Source organism: Xyrauchen texanus, chromosome 34, assembly GCF_025860055.1.
Source record: "Xyrauchen texanus isolate HMW12.3.18 chromosome 34, RBS_HiC_50CHRs, whole genome shotgun sequence".
Taxonomy (NCBI): domain Eukaryota; kingdom Metazoa; phylum Chordata; class Actinopteri; order Cypriniformes; family Catostomidae; genus Xyrauchen; species Xyrauchen texanus.
The window spans coordinates 13,829,646-13,850,426 of record NC_068309.1 but is presented as its reverse complement, the minus strand read 5'-3'; the positions used below and the strand labels follow the sequence as shown (position 1 = coordinate 13,850,426).

General features: G+C 39.0%; 1 protein-coding gene across 1 annotated transcript in view; it reads right to left on the bottom strand.

The window, feature by feature from the left end:
• LOC127627981 (breakpoint cluster region protein-like) overlaps positions 1-20,510 on the bottom strand; it is a 107,114-nt gene extending 86,604 nt beyond the window's left edge. Inside the window, exon 1 of the mRNA XM_052104613.1 lies at positions 18,259-20,510. Within this exon, the coding sequence (XP_051960573.1) occupies positions 18,259-19,747 (1,489 nt within the window). The 5' untranslated portion in view covers positions 19,748-20,510. The remainder of the gene's footprint in view (positions 1-18,258) is intronic.
• Between the last annotated feature and the right edge of the window lie 271 nt (positions 20,511-20,781).

The window sequence follows — 20,781 nt, the reverse complement described above, 5'->3', positions numbered from 1 at the left end:
AAAATGGAGTAGCATCATCTGACTCTCCAAATAATTGGTGCCCTGTCCAATTGCAGTGCAGAACTCCTCCATCGCACAAGAAAAAATCATTGACGGAGGAAACTGGCAAATATTGTGATGTTCCATGCTGCAGTCACTAGGGCTGCAACTGACGATTAATCTAACGATTATTAGAATGATTATTCGACTATTCGGCGATTATTGCAACGATTAATCATTAGCTCTGAACCAATTATTCAGCTTGTGCCCCAACTTAAAAGGTTGTATTATACGTGCTTACTAACAATAAAGAGGACAAAATCATCTTTTAAAAATACCTCTAAATGACATTCACTGAATTAAAGGGTGAATTCAAGTTTAATTCCGTAAATAACAAAAAATAACTATTGTTATCAAGTGTTTTTGTCTTGTTTTCCATTAAAAAAAATCCAAAATTCCTTAATGAAAGATACATTTACTTGAGAAGCAACATATAAGATATTTAGACTTGCTTTAAGAGAATGTATCTTAAATATAAGTGTATTTCGTATACAAGTGTATTTTTCACTTGGTTATACTTCTGCAAGTGCAGTTAAGACAAAATGTACTTATATTCAAGATCTATTCTCTAAAAGCAAGTCTAAATATCTGATATGCTGCTTCTCAGGTGAATGCATAATTTTTTAAAGGATTTTTTGATATTTTAAAATATTTTTATTTTAACATTATAGTCAACATTCTCAGATAACACATTTTTCTTCTGCAGTATAGTTCCTAAAGTAAATGTACATAGTTTTATATGAGTTTTAGATATTTTTATTGGAAAACAAGCCAAAACAAATCAAACGTATTTTGCTGCAGTGTATAATGGGGCGAAGACATCGTCTCTCACCTTTCTGTTCACTTCAATACATCTTTAACTCACAAAAAAACAAACTCTCTATTATTAATAAAGCTGCATATTGCCAATTTTCTTCACGATAAGAAATGCACAGTGACTATGACTCAATAAGTCACAAGCCATCGCGTTATAATCTAGCTGCATTAAGTGTGCACGTTTGAGGTATGAGTGTCCCCGCAACAGAGTGCGCATCAGCCGTGCAGTTTCTATCTCTCCCCCTTAGATCGGAACATTCGTGCAACTCATAGAAGAGGCGCTGACTGCACAGTGAAATGCCAGTTTCGGAGTTTGTAGATAATTACATTACCTGCTTCCGTATTATTTGAACTTTAATAAAGCTATAACGCATTAAATATAACGGTTTCCTTTAAAGAGCTCCGGCTCCGCTTATTCCACAACGAGAGTGCTTCTGTATTTGTTATTTTTGTATAATTCCCTTGTACTTTGCGATCTACATAAATTAAGCTGTTTGGAAGGTTTAGAGTGCATCTGGACTATGATCTTTGTAATTCTTCCTCTACTCAGTCAAGCGCGAGCTGCAGTGCTGCTCTCACGAGTCATCATTACAGGTGAAACTCGAAAAATTAGAATATCATGCAAAAGTTCATTAATTTCAGTAATTCAACTTAAAAGGTGAAACTAATATATTATATAGACTCATTACAAGCAAAGTAAGATATTTCAAGCCTTTATTTGATATAATTTTTATGATTATGGCTTACAGCTTATGAAAACCCCAAATTCAGAATCTCAGAGAATTAGAATATTACATGAAATCAATAAAAAAAAAAAGGATGTTAAATACAGAAATGTTGGCCCTCTGAAAAGTATAATCATGCATATGTACTCAGTACTTGGTTTGGGCCCCTTTTGCATTAATTACTGCCTCAATGCGGCGTGGCATGGATGCTATCAGCCTGTGGCGCTGCTGAGGTGTTATGGAAGACCAAGATGCTTCAATAGCGGCCTTCAGCTCTTCTGCATTGTTTGGTCTCATGTCTCTCATCTTTCTCTTGGCAATGCCCCATAGATTCTCTATGGGGTTCAGGTCAGGCGAGTTTGCTGGCCAATCAAGCACAGTAATACCATGGTCATTGAACCAGGTTTTGGTACTTTTGGCAGTGTGGGCAGGTGCCAAGTCCTGCTGGAAAATGAAGTCAGCATCTCCATAAAGCTTGTCTGCTGAAGGAAGCATGTCTAAATGTCTCTAAAATGTCCCGGTAGACGGCTGAGTTGACTCTGGACTTAATAAAGCACAGTGGACCAACACCAGCCGATGACATGGCTCCCCAAACCAACACAGACTGTGGAAACTTCACACTGGACTTCAAGCATCTTGGATTGTGTGCCTCTCCATTCTTCCTCCAGACTCTGGGACCTTGGTTTCCAAATGAGATGCAAAATTTGCTCTCATCAGAAAAGAGGACTTTGGACCACTGAGCAGCAGACCAGTTCTTTTTTCTTTAGCCCAGGTAAGACGTTTGACATTTGAAGCCCATGTCCAGGACCCATCTGTGTGTGGTGGCTCTTGATGCAGTAACTCCAGCCTCAGTCCACTCCTTGTGAAGCTCCCCACACATTTGAATGGCCTTTTCCTGACAATCCTCTCCAGGCTACGGTCATCCCTGCTGCTTGTGCACCTTTTTCCTTCCACACTTTTCCCTTCCACTTAACTTTCTATTAATGTGCTTTGATACAGCACTTTGAGAACATCCAACTTCTTTTGCAATTACCTTTTGAGGCTTTCCCTCCTTGTGGAGGGTGTCAATGATGGTTTTCTGCACAACTGTCAGGTCAGCAGTCTTCCCCATGATTGTGAATTCAACTGAACCAGACTGAGAGACCATTTAAAGGCTCAGGAACCCTTTGCAGGTGTTTTGGATTAATTAGCTGATTAGTGTGTGACACTTTGAGCCTACAATACTGAACCTTTTCACAATATTCAAATTTTCTGAGATTCTGAATTTGGGGTTTTCATAAGCTGTAAGCCATAATCATCAAAATTATATCAAATACAGGCTTGAAATATCTTACTTTGCTTGTAATGAGTCTATATAATATATTAGTTTCACCTTTTAAGTTGAATTACTGAAATTAATGAACTTTTGCACAATATTCTAATTTTTCGAGTTTCACCTGTACAGTTTAACGTGATCTCATGTTACGTTAAATGAGATCAAACGACTATTCAACGATTAAAATATTTGTCAATTATTTTTTATTGACGACGTTGTTGATAAAGTCGGCTAATTGTTTCAGCCCTAGCAGTCACCGATTTTTGACGTCATCATTGTGTGTTGTGTTAAGAGTGACGGAAAAGACCACTTGAAATCCGAATTGAGCAGCCAGAGCGTCCGGACTGGGACGCATCTGAGAAAATAAATAAATATATATAAAAAAATATATAATTAAAATCGCATTTGAAACCACCTCCCGATTTGGTTTGAATCATATTCAGAAAAATCAGATTTCAAGTGGGGTTTTTTTGCTGCCCAGACTACCAAAACCTCATCTGGATACAAGATGCATATGCAAAAATTCAGATTTTTTGTGGCAGTCTGAACAAGGCCTTACTCGTTCACTCACTCTCTTTATAGTAGGGATGTGTGAGACTAGTCGACTAGACAGTACAACTACAACTAGTCAACACTAAAAACAATAGTCGGTTACACGAAAAAAATACACAAGAATGGTTAAAAAGTACTGTCATTTTAATGTTACGTTTAAAAAAAAATTTAAAATAACATTCAAATAAAATATATTTTAAAAAAAATGATTCATTATTTTTAAGTGTATCTGGAGCAGAAACAAAATCTTTCAGATTGTGGTGGGCGCAGAAATTACCACTCGAAAGACATTTTTATTCTGAGAATGGTTGTCTTTTTATTGGACAATATAGCCTATATGAATTACGTTTTTTAAAGGCTGATTTTATGGTATTCCTTGATTGTTAACTTTCTTAACATAAAGAACATATTTTATATGTGGACGTAATATGTTGGCTAGTACGTTATTTGAATGTTAATAATAAGCTATTGATAAATTGTACTTATTTGTCCTGCTCTGATCTGGTTGGTTTTAATAAATATGCCTATATTGGCAAACGCTGAGTGTATGCTTGTTTTTGTTTTTTGGACAGCCTAAATGTTAAATGATCATAATGCAAGGCAAATTCACAGCATATTTATGGCCTATTTTTTGAGGCAATTATATATATAATAATTATGGGATTTGACTGTTTGATTCATAGATAAAATATTTAAATTGGATCATATATACATACACACAAAGTTTTTTGACTGTCTTCTGGGGGTTTCTTACTTTTAGACTAGTTGGTTACAAAACTTCCGTTTAAACGACAATTAAAATCAAATTAGTCGTAGCGCACATCCCCACTTCATAGTGAATTTCACAGTGCAATTTATAGGGAATAGGGAGCGACTTCAGACTGTTCTGAATGGAAACTAACCAGTTTAAAGCTAAATGCCGATTGACTACAATTACCTCTGTTTGGGCAATGATATGTGGCTGCCATGATAAGATTAAATATTCTCATTAATGGTGCCTGATAAGCAGAGCAGCCACCGTTCTGCCACCGCTCAAATTTAAAATGAATAAGTAAGATGAATAATAAGTTGAAGCTACAACATACGGTGTAAAACCACCTTTATTCGCTACTAATAAGGTCATTTTTAATTAATTGACCCTCCTTGAATTAAACATGGGCATTATCTGTCTGCACATGACATATCTGTAATTTGTAATTAGTGCAATACATTTTAACATACATCATATGCAAATCTATAATGCTTATTCTACGGTTTACATACCATCTGTTTGTGTGCATGTTTGCATCAAGTCCTTATGTTACGTTTATTCATATCAGATCTATAATACATGTAACATTAGTATTATTTTTCTGTTTATAAAGTATATGCAACCACACACATACAGTATAAGCAAAACCTCCTTGGTCCTAAATGTATCTGTGACTTAAGGGCATGTATGTGTTGTCAAAATTAAGAAGGTTCAGTAAAAATATTGATTCTTTTTTTCAGCAAATATTTTATAATAACTATGAATCGTTCAAAAATATTCTAATAGCATCTTTTTGCGACAATTTCAGATTTTTCGAACACCGTAATTGTTAGATAAGCATCGTATCATCAGAATCACTGTCAGTGAAAATATTTAGTATGTACTGTATATTGCTAAATAAACAAATGCATATAAACATTCAGCAGGCTGTGTAAGAGCACTGCAGCAACTGTGCAGTCTTCTCAGGTCACTACAGTGAAAAGGACTGAGAGCAGATACAAATGAATTCCCCTGTATACTGCCAAACCAAGTTCAGCCTCACTCTCCTCTGAACACAGTAAAACAAATACACATTCAACCACAAATAATAGGCCTACATTAACTGCAGCTAATTGTACAATTACTGCACCCACCAAAACGAGAAAACACTGCACTGTAACTGGCTATAATGAAAGGATTGCAGTGATAGTATAGCTGACTTAAGACCAAAGTTTACTTAGGTTGTCTGCATTTCTGATCGGAATATGCACAGTATGTGACACAAATTTCATCATTAGCACAGTTGATGCTGACTGTCTGCATGCGGCCAAGAGTTTCTCGACATGAGGTCAGTTCTCATCTGTGCACATCGTTCGCACATGCTCCTGCTGTTTACTGTAATAAAAGAGTATCTCAAATGCAGTCGTACTACACAAACATTGAATGTGTTCATACTCACTCGCAGTCAAAAGAGTATACTTTGAAAAGCAACATGGTCAACCAGGCACAGTCCAATCTGGAATGGAGAAAAAGTTTTAAAAAAAATATACCTGGACCTTTACTACCATTATTGTAGATACAGTAGTTTTCAGTGATAAGGATTGGGGTAATGGCATGAGAACCCAGCTAAATTTCAAAGATAATTTGCAAAATAACGCTGCAAAAAAAAAAGCTTAGTCTAATCCTTACCATTGATTCTGGTATAATCCGAGTATTTACCCTTTCCTCTTAAAGCCACTCTTAGACCTATTATGGTGTGCTTTATTCATCCCATGTTTTGACACACCTGACCCTCATCATTTACAACTGTGACATGATCTAAACCAGGCTTATTGTTTTTGATATAAGCCTCAGTGGACTGGTGTTTTGATCTGTCATGATACACAATCCATTTCTAGCCTAGAATACAGACAAAACTGTTGTTAGTTCCATTTTGTTTTCTCTTGAATGGTCTTGACGGTTGAGTTTGACAGCTGGGAATGGAACACAGTACCATTAGGCCCCGAGTAAAATAGAAAATCTCAATCCTGAGGTTTGCGGAGCGGGCTGGGAGGAGAGCATTGTGTGGCTGGCAAGGGTGACAGATCCTATTACAGTCAGACAGGCTAATAGAACACTGTCCTCCATAACTGCCCAGTAGTGCCTCTTAAACAAAGAGTTCAATATAATCGTGCTCCGTCACGATTAGTGTGTAGATACATTGATGTAGATGTAGAATGATATTGAACATTTAAACTGCAGTTATCGTGTACCATGTGATTACAGGGGCTGTAATCAGATATTAATACTTTACTTTTAGAGATTGGAAGGGAAGAGGTGTGAGAGAGAGAGAGAGAGAGAGAGAGAGAGAGAGAGAGAGAGAGAGAGAGAGAGAGAGAGAGAGAGAGAGAGAGAGAGAGAGAGAGAGGAGACAAAAAAGGGAGGATGTGGGAAAGAGACAGAGCGGGGATGCAAACTCAAGAGATGAAAAGGGTGAGAAATCATAGCAGATGTTCCTATGTATCTTTTCAGTTGATCCGTACATTGTATTTAAAGCTTTTTATTTATTTCTGACTCCCTCAGCCGACAATTGTCCTCTTCTCAATAAAAGCCAGCAACAGCAGTAGTTTACATAAGCAGTGAATCTTTGCAGCATTGGGCATTTCTAACGCAAGCTTTTTTATGAAATTTTTCCTATACATGGTGTCCATTGGAATGGCTGCATCTGTGCAAAGTGACAAAAACTCCTGTGTTTGAGCATTTGGCACATGCACCCCCACTGACACATGCTCAAACCCCACATGCGTGTGCACACATGCTTTGGAAAGGGTGACGAAGTCTGGGTGGAGTTGGGCGGTGCAGGGCAACTCTTCCTCTGTGGGTGGGGTTACTGTTCACTCCATAATCCCAGACGTATGCTGCTGGGTTCACACAGAGCCCTCACCAGCCAGAGCTGTGCCCTACTCCAGGAAAAGTTGTTTAGTGGTTTGGCCATCTGTGCCATCCAGACACATCAGCCTGGACAGCTGCCTTATACCTCTCACATCGCCTATTATGCCATGATCTGTAGCTACATCGCCAGACAAACATCAACAGCATGAGTAGGCAGTAATGGCACATTATATTTTTGCCCATAATTTCCTCAAGGAAACAAGTGAAGAATTTCAGATCCAAATTGAACTTGGCCCCAAAATACTGAGTGCAGAGCTTCAATCTAATGTAGTTACTGTGTAGTTAAAGGGATTGTTAAATCAGAACTAAAAATGTACTCACCCTCATGTTGTTCAAACTGATGAATTAATTTCTTCCGTGGAACACAAAAATGAGATATTAGGCTGAATTTTAGCCTCAGTTCACTTTTAATGAACAGAAAGTGAATGGTGACTAAAATTCTGCATAATATATTTTATTACCTGTTAAAAAAAAAACAAAATCACACCTCAGACAACACTAAGACTCTAGGGGACAGAACCATGCAGCATTAGTGTTTCTCAGTTTTCCTCATGTCCTAAATATGTGATATCCTCCCAACACAACTTTTGCTTCATTACAATAATATTTCCTCATTTACTGTATCTCATTAAAGGGTTATTTCACCCCAAAATGAAAATTCTGTCATCAATTACTCACCCTCAGACCAGACTCTGGTGGCCTGCCACAGTCTAATTTGCCCCGCCACAGTCTCGTGATGGAGGCATATTGGGCAAAAGCACATAGCTAACTGGTAATCAGAATGGCGCTGGTTCGATCCCCACGGCCACCACCATTATGTCCTTGAGCAAGGCACTTAATTCCAGGTTGCTCCAGGGGGACTGTCCCTGTAATAAGTGCACTGTAAGTCGCTTTGGATGAAAGCGTCTGCCAAATGCATAAATGTAAATGTAATGAACCGAAAACATTTTACACTTCTCTTCTAAAATATTTTTGCACTTCTCAGTCTCATAATAACATATAATAAAAGGTTGTGTTTTGTGCTCTCTCTCGTGCGCCAGGCAGTTCAGTCAGCTCCTCCCCTGCTGCTGTAAACTCACGTGCTCACACAATCGCAGATATCTGCACTCCGTTATTTGGTTGAGGAGGATGACACATTTTTGAGGTAAGTAATGTTTCCAGCCCTCTACATTGCGAGTAAATCACATGCATATGTGAGTACATTTTGCATTATGCGACTAAAAAATATCTGATATTAGCCACTGACAAAAAGTAAATATTATCATTTCACTTGCCAGTGATAAGAGTTGTGTAGTTTCAAAGCACAGAGTCCCTTTTACTAAATTAAAAGCAGTTGATTAAGAAACTGGATTCAGCCTTGTCTTTCCGTGCATTATGTCTCATGCGCGCAGGAAGAAACACTAGTATCTCATTCAGTTGAACTCCGAGCACCTCAGGGATCCGCACCGCAGACGTCATGTGAAGATGAACCACTTCTCAAGCGCTCTGAAGACTTGCGCCAAATTCCCGCGAAAATATCAACAAGGTATAAACGTATTCAATTTGTGAACGCAAAAGCACCACAGTTTCACATAACAGCCATGTAAAGTCAAATATCAGTGGCCATCGTGAGTTTATTCATGCAGTGTTAATAACAGGCAGTGAGACAGAGGAGATGCCATGCTCTATTTCTGTGGAGATGATGACATCCAAGAAACAGAATCTCAAAGTCTTCCACCATGAGAAATAAGGGCTTTTGAGTTAATCTGAGAGCCTTAAAATAATGTGTGAAAGTGAAGAATTTAAGGCAGAAATATTTGACTATTGTGGAAGTGCGTTGCATCAGCAGCGTGGAAGACCTGGGAAAATAAAGCTCATATTTGCCCATACGCCCAACAACACTTACTGCTTTGGCCACTGGGGCAGTTTTCCAAATTTCGGTGAGTACAGACTGATTTCAGCTAAAAATCTACCTTTGAACCTATCAATCAATGAAGTGCAGTCAACCTAATGTTTACCATGAGATCAGTCTGTCTAATTTCTCTCCATTTAGAAAACTCAAACACAGCTATCTTTAAAGAGGAAATCTTCTATTCTGTGGTACTGTGAATTCAGCACCAGAACAAAATCTGGCATATATACGAAATATACCAGCGGACATATTAGCCAAAAAAAAAAAAAAGATTTTTTGTGGGAATGATGACTGTGTACTTTCCTCTAAAACAAAAACAAGATTTTTTTTTAGAGGAAAGTACACAGTCATCATTCCCACATACTCACTGTGTTTTCTGTTCTTGGTTTCCAGTTGCCACCAGAAAGCATACTTCGGCGAATTAGTAGAGCCTGTTTAAATGTAAGTGTCTAGAAGGCCTAACCTCAGAGCACTTCTGCTGGACAATAAAAGCATTGACCAGAACCCAAACCTACATTGCTGTCCACACCTTTCTCACACATACACTTTTACAGTCATTCATATGGCAAGAAAAAAACTTTTTTGGATCCTCAAGATAAATGACCTCATGAGAAATCAATTGGTGAAAGAGCAATGCAGATTAAGTTAAATTGATATAAAAAAAGAACAAAGAGGCATTTCGAGCAATCTGTCACATTATAACAGCAATAGCAAGTAGCAAATCATTGTTCATGGCTGTCATGTAAACTTAAGGCTTTTGGCAATAACAAAAAGTGATGTGCCAATTGTAATGCCCCATTCTGACCTCCTTTTTCCAAACAAGTGATTTCATGTTTAGTTTTTTTTAAATCAACTTAAATCAACTTAATCTTCACCTTGCAACTTTTAATATTATAATATACAGTATTTTATTAATATATCCTGCCTCATCGTGCCATTTTAGTGACTGTGTGCTAGTTTCACAATCCAACAGTGGAAGAAAAATGTTTTCCTTATGCACTACAAGAGTTTCCACACCTTTCCAACAACCTGTTTCAAGCTACCTGTGATGCAGACTTTACCATAAACATCACGGAAGAAAAACATAGTTTTATATTTCACAAGGACCTGACTTATGTAACCATGACAAACATATGCCACAGCAGCTGTGTTTAATCCATAATGAATGACTGATGTTTTCTTGGATAATGTGTCTGAGAACCTTTTGTTTCCTGTCATCTACTGCCTCTTGTTCTCTCTGTGACTCAATAGCTCTTTGCCCCTCAAGGACACTGCTACTGATCTGTAGCCACTTCTTCTGGATGCCTACTTCAAAATGGCAGAGGACCATAGAGAAAAAATTACAATAGTTGTTTAAAAAAAGGGACAATGACCGTGGGAACAGGCCCTAGGGGGACAAAGATGCAAAAGAGGCCAAAACCTCAGCAGATGTGCCCGATTCTGTGTACTGAAATAATGCTGTCATTAAAATACAAGGTGGATTTTTGTTCTTGCAAAATTATAAATAGAGGAGAAGATTAGGCTAGTAATTAGTAATTAGAGTCCGTTTGGAGGTGTAGCAATCACTTGACCCACCTTGGTGGGATTCTGTGATGTAACTAGTGGTAAAACAATATAAGTTAAATGGCTGATGCAAATGCCTGCATCTAGAGAGCATGGTGAAGATGGTCGTCATGTTTCCAGTTTATAGTATGTACACTGATGAGGTAAAACATTATGACCACTCACAGGTGAAGCAAATAACGTTGATCATCTCCTAACTAGGCCACATGTCAAGGTCTGGGTAGATTAGATGGTAAGCGAATAATCAGTTCTCGTAGGTTAATTTTCTTTGTGCAAAATATATTTTATGTTTGTTTTGTATTGATTTGTGTTTAAATATAACCAGGACACACACTTGACAGGGTTTGTGAAAATCACCCTTTTACATATTTACTCAAAACTTAAAACAATATGAAAGAAAGAAATAAAAATAACATTTATAGAAATGTTGATAAATAGTATACAGTCGACAGAAAAATTTGTTTTCTATCAACTGACAATGGTTTTTGGTAGATTTGGGGAACTAATACGTCTATTCATCTGCTAAAAGGGTACGGTTATTGGGCAAATAGATGATCTCTAAATATCTGCTAAATATCTGCCTAAAAATAGGCCTAATATATCAGTACAACTAACCCAAAGATAAAGATTATTATATCTTTATTATACAAATTATAAAAAGATAAAAAATTCAAGCTCTCACAGCAGCACGTACATACACACACACACAAGTGGAATGGTTCACACCATTATGTAGGCTAATGGCAGAGTTCTTCCTATCAGTGTTTCTGCAGCCCCAATATCTCTACATGACCACTGAGAAGAAAGACAGCATCTCAGCACAATATGCTACCTCCTGCCTCCCTCTTTTTCTCTCTTACATAGTGCAGTAATTTTGGGCCACTGGATTTTTTTACTCTACACTGTCTTTAAAAATATGTCCTTTATGAATATGAAGCAGTAAGTCAAACTACTGTACATAAAAGACAAGCAGAATCATTTAATATAGCATCTCTGTCTTGGCAAGACAAGTTACATTTTGCCACACTAATGGTAACCTGGAAGGCCTGGTAAGGCTTTATTCATTAGTTGAATGGCCATACTATTAATTTTGTAAGTGAACGAGGTGGGATATCGATCATGATATTTTTAATTGATATTGCATCGATAGTTGCATGCCAAATATAGATATTATTATTATTTACTTTTTCCCACATTAATATTGATGTCATGGGGAAAAATGGCTTTGTTGTTGCTTTGGCAGTCTCATAGAAGGTGCAGTTATCATGTTTTACACATAATCACCACTAAAATTTTACAGTAGTAACATTAACTGCGTATTTTAACAAACAAAAAATTTATCATATAAAAAAGGCTAAGCTATTAGGTGAAATCAATTACACGTGTGTTGAAACTGTGTTATAATAAATTAGGTTTTTAAAGTGTTTAGACTACTATTGGATTCATAAATACTTTCATTTATTTTTAGAATGACTAGCTAAATTGACCTAACTACAGAAATAAGGAGCCATTATAGTCTTGTATACTTATGGCTTTTCCTTATTCATATACATATAACAAAATAAACTGGCCTTGTTTTGCAAACTGGCACTTTTACATTAATTTAACAACGCATTTGGTGATTTGGAAACAGTTCTCTAAAGTCCAATGAGACACACAGTAATATAGGTCAATATATTGTAGTTTTGAATCGAAATACACCAAAAATAAAGCAATAATATCTATCCGTGACCTAAATATCAATATTATATAGTTCGCCAGTTACCTTGTGATTCCCACCCATATTGTTAAAGAAGAACTAAAGTGCTTGAAAGCGGACATCATCAGAACCCAAAATGTTGTGTACCACTTTAAAGGATTTGTTGATAACTGATTGGACACAAACTGGTATTGGTCAAAATAAGATGTATTTTGGTAATGTTGACTGTACAATTTAGTTTTCACACATTGTGTAGGACTGGGTAAAAATATAGATTTTTCAATGCATCGCAATCTTTATTTGAACAATCTTGATATCGATTCTTTAATCCCAAGAACGATCTTTCACTCTATGCTGAAACCCTGAAAAGTGAAAAATTATGCGACCTACAATGCAACCAAATTTTACACTATGTGACTGAAAATTATTAGCCACTAGCTAGTACATTTTCAGATTTCACTCATCAGTGATTTAGTATATTATTGAAGAAATTCAGCAAAGCGTAAACATTTACTGCACATTACTAAAGGAAATATTTCTCTTTTAATATTGTCTCTTTTCTTTACAGTAAGTTGTTGATCAAAAACAAAACAAAAAAACATTTAAATATGCACAAGCATTGCAACCACTGCACAACACTATGCACAGCCCAAAGATCTCACAGAGCAAGCACAGATCACATTGCACCAAACAGATTTGAACCCACAACTGTCCAGCAGAGCACAGCTGTTTTCCATGATCAACTTTATATTCATATAACTTTTCATCAAATCAACATCTGATTGGGGAAAAGCCCAGCCTCCATTCAGTAAGCACAATACAAAAAAATCTTGCTGAAGTAGGGATCGAACCAACGACTCTGAGCTCTTGACTATGAACTATAGTCAAGAACCTTAGACGGCAAAGAGATATGCTGATTTTAGAGTCAGCACACAAGTGTGGGTTATTTTTTTAACAATAGGTGGCACTGTCTCCAAATATTTAATGAATCCTTAGGACATAATTTCGAAGATGTATTAGGAATGGGCACTAGTACTCAAAAGTGACAGCAATGATCGATCATGAAAATGCTTGATGTGACATTTCACTGAATTCGAAATTCAGAGACAACGACCTAACAACTATACACTACGTATCAAAGAGGGGCCTTATTTTGAGATTGATTAAATTATAATTTTCAGCAGTACCTTGATTGTAAACAGAGATGTCTAACAGCAACCAAACTGATAAACGATGCTGCGATGCTAACGTTTGTTCTACAGGTTTGTGGTAATCAAAAGAAAGTTGAATCCACAGTGTTTTGAACATCTGTCGCTCCACACTTTGCTAAACAGGTTTTATTGTCATTTCATGTAGAAACTTTGACTCGTTAATGTATATTATTTAATAAAAGTGAAGGTTTATTGGCTCATCCAAGGGCAATGAAGGCTTTCCCGTCTGGTCTGAACCGACAAAAGTTCTACTGTGGCAAAAATCAACAGAACATTTTAATGATGGTTAATGAAGGAATGCGTCACAAAACAAAGTGCTTTGCACCGTGTTGCACATGGGGCTGTATAGCCACAGATAGGTCAGAGTGCCCATGATGACCCCTGTCCACCATCGAAAGCGCCTACAATGAACACAGGAGCATCGGAACTGGACCTTGGAGCAGTGGAAGAAGGTTGTTTGGTCCAGTAAATCCTGTTTTCTTTTACATCACGTGGATGGCAGTGTACGTGCGCGCCGTTTACCTGGAGAAGTGATGGCACCAGGATGCACTGTGGGAAGACGACAAGCCGGTGGAGGGAGTGTGATGCTCTGGGCAATGTCCTGCACGAAAACCTTAGATCCGGCCATTCATGTGGACATCAATTTGACACATGCCACCTACCTAAACATTTTTGCAGACCAGGTATACCCCTTAATGGCGATGGTATTCCCTGATGGCAGTGGCCTCTTTCAGCAGAATAATGCACCCTGTCACACTGCACACATTGTGCGGGTATGGTTTGAGGAACATGATGATGTGTTCAAAGTGTTGCCCTGGCATCCAAATTCCCCAGATCTCAATCCGATTGAGCATCTGTGGGATGTGCTGGACCATCAAGTTCGATCTACAGCGGCTCCACCTTGCGACTTACAGGACATGAAGGATCTGCTGCTAATGTCTTGGTGCCAGATGCCACAGTACACCTTCAGGGGTCTTGTAGAGTCCATGCCTCAGCGGGTCGACACTGTTTTGGTGGCACATGGATGACCAACAGCATATTAAGTGGGTGGTCATAATGTTTTGACTCATCAGTGTATATCTATATAGCACTAACTACCACCCCTGGAGATGTGAATTTGAATCCATGGTGTACTGAGTGACTCCACCCAAGTATCCTAAGCAACCCAATTGGCCCAGTTACTAGGGAGGGCAGAGTCACATGGAGTAAGCTCCTCGTGGTCGTGATTAGTGGTTCTCGCTCTCAATTGTGCACGGTAAGTTGTGTGTGGATCACGGAAAGTAGCATGTGCCTCCACATGCAAAGTCTCAGAGGTGTCATGCACAAAAAGCCACATGATAAAATGCGCAGATTAACAGTCTCAGAAACGGAGGCGACAGAGACTTGTCCTCCACCACCCGGATTGATATGAGCAAGCTCGCCACCACGAGGACCTACTAAGTAGAGGGAATTGTGAATCAAATTGGGAGAAAAGGGAATAAATATAATTTGTAAAAAAGGGCTGTCGATTTAACGCATTAATTCAGTCCGATTAATTTGATACAAAATTAAAGCCTTAAAAAGATTTAAGCAATTAATCGCATGCCCCCCGTATAAGGAAGATTCCTGAGAAATTCAAGCTTGTAAAAATGCAAGCTTGTAAAAATTACAATTTTTAATCGATTGACAGCCCTAAAAAAAAAACTGGACTTTTTGAACTACAATCCAGTGCCTTAACACACTAAGCCACTCAGCAGACATGCTCAATTGAGTGGCAAAAGGACATCCCAAGGCTAGAGTCAGCACACAAGTGTGGATTTTCTATTGAACTATAGGTGGCGTGGTCTCAAAACTGCTCAGGTATCCTCAGGACATGATTGATATGATGCATTTAAATTTTCTTTTAAATCTGACAATGCTTTTAAAAGATGTCAATTTTGAATAAAATTAAATATCGCAGAGAGACAGTTTGGCTGATATGGGAAACATTTGTTGAAATTCTCATGACCTAACGAGTCCAAAGACACCAACATCATGATTTTAGTATACAGTTCAAAAGGTTAAGTGCAAAAAATAGCAATTTTTCACATCCTTTGACCCATAGGTGGTACTGTTGCAACACTCTGCATTTGCCCTCAGACAATGGTCCACATGTTTCGTTTTGATAGGGAAAAGGGTTGCCGAGATACAGCTTCAAATCCGTTTTCATGGCCACCTTAACTATGTGTTTGCTTAACTTTTCAAAGAAGTTCAAAGAAAATCTAAATTCTTTATTATCATTTCTGTGTGGCTTGTTCTAGAGAATATTTCAAGACATTGTTTGGTCAAATCTGACAAAGTTTGAATTACGTGAAACTTTTAAACTGTAAACATCATAATCCAAGATGGCGGCCACTGTAATGGGCTTAGTTTTAATATAAGGGGTCCATTTGAATCATCAAGAGTAATCAGAAAAGAAATGGAATGGTGTCTCTAGAACAAATGGTTTAAAGATACATGCAAAAGAAAAGTGCATTTTTTAACTGGTGGTGTCGCTATGGACTTTGTCCTAGAGGTCCCAAATTTGCTATGGTGACTATTTGTGACCATTCCTATCAGTTTGCCAAATTTCATAATATTCCTACGAATGGTTCTATGGGCTGATATAGACTCCCATTGTGGAGGAATAATAATACTACTAATGGATACAATAGGGCAGTGGTTCTCAACCCTGTTCCTGGAGGCCCCCCAACACTGCACGTTTTCTATATCCCTTTTCTGACACAACCAGTTCAGGTCTTGGAGTCTCCACAAACGATCTGATGAGTTAAATCAGGTGTGTTTGATTAGGGAGATATTTAAAATGTGCAGTGGAGGGGGGGCGCACTCCAGGAACAGGATTGAGAACCACTGCAATAGGGGCTACAGCACTTCTGTGCTTGGTCCCTAATTCTAATCCCACATAACATGGATGCTGTCAAGAACCCATTCAAATCCACTCTCTTAATGTGCACACTTTAAAGGCAGTTCTGGGTTTTAGCACATGTTCTACAAATCAATGTAAATACTTGTAAATTGTACATGATGAATGTAAACAAGTAACAATATGTACATGTTAATATATGCAACATATTTATTGATGGAATACATGGTATTGTACAGTTTTTAAAAAGGTAAAATGTGAGTATGTGACCAATATAATGAAAAGCTAATAATAATTATTTTAGTTATGTACCTAGTTAGAAGGTTCCTTGTATAATTAACAGAATTAGACAATATAACTGAAATACCAATATGAATCGATATTGAATCGAGAGCTTGTGAATTGAAATCAAATCAGGAAATCTGTATCAATACCCAGCCATAATTTGTGGTACTGTTGATGAAGATCAGCAATCAAGTTTGCTCTTCCATTACCACTCCCTAGTTAAACTAGACTGTGCCAACTGCCAACTATTAAAAACAAGAGATGTTGCTTTCAAAAGTTATTAATGCAGATTTTCAAGTTGGCACGAGGACAAAAGAACCTGGAGCAAAATAGACTGCACTCAGCTGGTGTCTGTCTATCTTTGTCCACCCTCTGTGTTATCTCATGCTTGCACAAAGAGAATCTTCATGGCATTTGAATGGACACAGCGTGCCAACACCCTCCATGTCTGTCTGCTTCACACCAAAGTGCAATTCACCTCATCGGCTCTAAGCTTTGGGATTTCAAGCCAGTGTGCCAAATGATGCCCTGTAGTCATCCTATGAGCTTGTGTCATTTTGTGTGCTTCTTGGTGAGAACCCAGTTAAAATACATACCACATGAGTAAAGCAATGCAGTTTGTCTCAACTCCAAGTATAGAGCGAGCAAGGTTTATAAAGTTGATCTGCCTTGTGAGTCATGTTCACCATTATTCGAGTGTGTCTGTATGAAACTTCTAGACACTTGCAGCTGGGTTCAATGCACAGACCATTGGAGATCGAATGTAAGATTTACCGTTCTTCCTCATAAGCACTAAAGTATATTAAACACTCCAGGAACATTCCAGAAAAACCTGGATGCACAACTTCTTATATAATTTTCCCATTAAACTGGGCCTTTGTCCTACTTTGGAGATTCCCTCAGCAGCATAACAATCAATGAATGAACTGAAGATCTTCTCGAAGCAGGCAAGTGACATGAGTGAAAGCTACTCAGCTCCTGTCCAGCACAGAGACTAAGTAAGCACCACCACAGAGACACGTATACACACATTTCCTGACCTCTAAATTAGCTTGTCCAGTTAATTACTCATCATATATGGGCCTCATTGGACCACGCTTACCAAGCACAGCAAGGGGCTACCATGGTTTCTGAATGATACCGGCAGAGGGTGAAACAAAAGTGGATAATAGCTTGGGCCAGGAAGTATGGGAACTAACAGAGCAGGGATTGAATGTAAGACCTGCTACATAGAGTATCAGCTTGCTAAGGATGTCATCTGTCATTCACTGAATCCTTCCTATGGGTTCAATACAAATTAAGCTCAATCAACAGTATTTGTGGCATAAAGTTGATTATTTGTGTATGTATGTGTATATATGTATATATGTATATGTATATATGTATATATATATATATATATATATATATATATTTATTTTTTTTTTAAATAAATTGATTATTCCATTAATATGCATAATTACAGTAACAACCGATTTTTACAAGATGACCGACCCTTTATCTTAAACCATTTATTCTTTTCCTACATTTTTGTCAGAAACCCCTATATTTGTGACAAAACAAGAAAAAAGCTAAACAAGCTTATGTAAGAAGTCACACGAGTTCATAGTCATTACTCACCTAAATCTCCATGGTAACAGTTGTCATGGGAAGTCCTGCTGGAGGCAATAAAATCTCCATCGTGGGGCCAGATTTGTCCTGTTTTCCTAACGCCTACAATTGTGGCCTCAGACACCACCACATGTTGCTGCCTGTGCCGTTTTTGAGTCTGTGGTGTGGGGGGGCTGCTGCTGTCAAATGAGTGCTGAGAATTCTGAGAGTTTTGTGAGGGTGAGCGACTCTTCTCCCTTAAGGGCCGACGGTAGGCTGTTGTAGGGCTGGGCGACACGTGACTGGACTGTCCTGAGGAGAAGTCTTCCTCACTAGACGTCAGATTTTCATTCGAGCTGCAGTCTGGCGTGTAGCCCCCTCCACCACCACCCACATCCTCAAAACTGCCAGGTGAGTAGGACCTCCTTGGCCAGGTGAGGAGATGGTCATCGCTTCCTCCATGGTCTCTCATTGTGACCCTACCATCACCACCCTCTCCTGACATCATGCCTCCAACGTAAACATTAGTATATGGCTGGAAATCAGATGGCTGCCATGGTGGTGGTAGTGGTTTACCTCCGTTTGGTCTGTAGCGAGGGCTGGGCTCGCCGTCCTCATACTCAGCATCATACCCACAAGTGCTTTCGGTAGAGCGCCCCCTATAGACAGGCCTGGTGCGCAGATCACCTGCCACTGTAGCAAGGTTGCCAGGAAGTGAATGGAGAGACCTCTTCCGTTCCATCTGCATGGCTTGGTTTCCAAGAGAGACGATTTTGTCAGAGACCTCACGGTCATTGACTTTCACTAGGCCCCTGTCGAGATGAAACTCCACGTTGGTGTACAAAGATTTCTCTTGGCCTCCCTTCCCATCACTGGCTGAGTGCGAGTTAGCTCGTTTGATCCTCTCAAAATTTGACCGTAAGGCAGCCACCCCAAGCCCCATGCCCGGCTTGTCTTTGGAGGATGGATCTGAAGGCAATTCCTTGTCAGGTGGTGGATGGGGCCTGCGAGGGGAGACCCCACCCCTCTGTGTGGATGGTGAGAGCCCATCCGTCTCACTGACCGGCCCTGCCTGTTGTGCCTCAAACCCTGATTGTAGTTCCAGTCCATCACCATGGGAGGCTGACTTCCTAGCAGGGGGAGGTCTTGGTTTTGCTCTAGTCTCCCCTACAGGTTGAAACCTGCTGCGTTCTGCTGGTCCCTGCTCTTGTGCATGGAGTTGCTGAGAATCAGCCCCCGCAGCTTGCAGGTCCCCTTCATTCATGTGAGGTGGCTTTCTGAAACCCCATCTCTGCCTGTCATAACTCTTTCTCTCCTTTGCCAGCAGCGTCTGAAGGTAGATCATCCGAAAACGCTCTTTGTTCACCTCCATTTCTAACCGTTTTATTGATGCTTTACACTTCTCCAGTTCTTGCTCGATTCCCCCCACTGACCTCAGCTCCATCTTTGGAGGCTCTGACTCTGGAAACTGAGCTTTCCAGGCTTCAATGAAACCCACAGGCTCCACCATTGTTGGCATTAACTGTTTTTGTGGTTTTGCTCAGAATGACGTGGGAAAATATCAAATTGGTCAGAAACACACTCTCAACTATGTCCAACGGAGTGAGAACTTCAAAGCTGAGGGAAGTATAAAAACTCGACAGTTCCCAGTCATAATAAGGAATATGGAAATTACACTTAATACAAACGTTTACAAAACACTTCTTTCATGATGTCCAATGAATTGTCATTAGAAGTATCAGTCTATCGTTTCCCAATGTGTCGTCGTCGCGAAGTTCATCAACGGCTGGATGACCGTTATTGAACGTTATGTCGCGCACAAACAATAAAGACACGCGCACGTTCATCTCGTGTACCATTCCGAGGAGACCACTCGCAGAATATCACGCGCACAAATCCCGGTCCCCAGCACAATGACAGCATCTGTTCTCCAGAGCGCACAGGGTGAACAAAATACTAATCGACGAGAGAAAAACACGCTTTTTAAATCAAATTGGTAGCCTTGGAAAATTTTAAATGGTTCTGTCGTGTCTCTGACGATGTATCCCTGTTGTCCTGCGTTCATAATATGATATCGTTTTTATCACCATTATCTCCAAAGCCCTTTGTGCCAACGTCTGTGGAGAATACAAATAGTAAAAACGTGAAAATAAGATAAATAAAAAAAAACACTTTCCTCGACTAGTCTTTTAGTTCCTGTTGCTTTGAAGCATGGCAAAATTCTGAGAAGATTCTCACGATTATCCCATTTTGCTGCTGATAATTAGTGTGAGCAGATACCCGGTTTGCTGAACGTACGTAATGCCTCTGTGTGAACAGCACTGAGAGCTGCTGCAGGAAAGGGCGGGACTAAGGAATATGAGTGACAGGTATCTCAGCAGGGGTTCCATTTAAAGTGACAGACTGCCCCACTAGTCCGCGCAAGCATGTACTACAGAATGTGGTTGAAATGTCTAACTTTTTATTTGTATTATTATAAATGTGCATGCGTTTACATGCCCATGTATCGTTTTTTGTTTTACTGTGAGAGAAGGTATAAGACACATGCGCCCA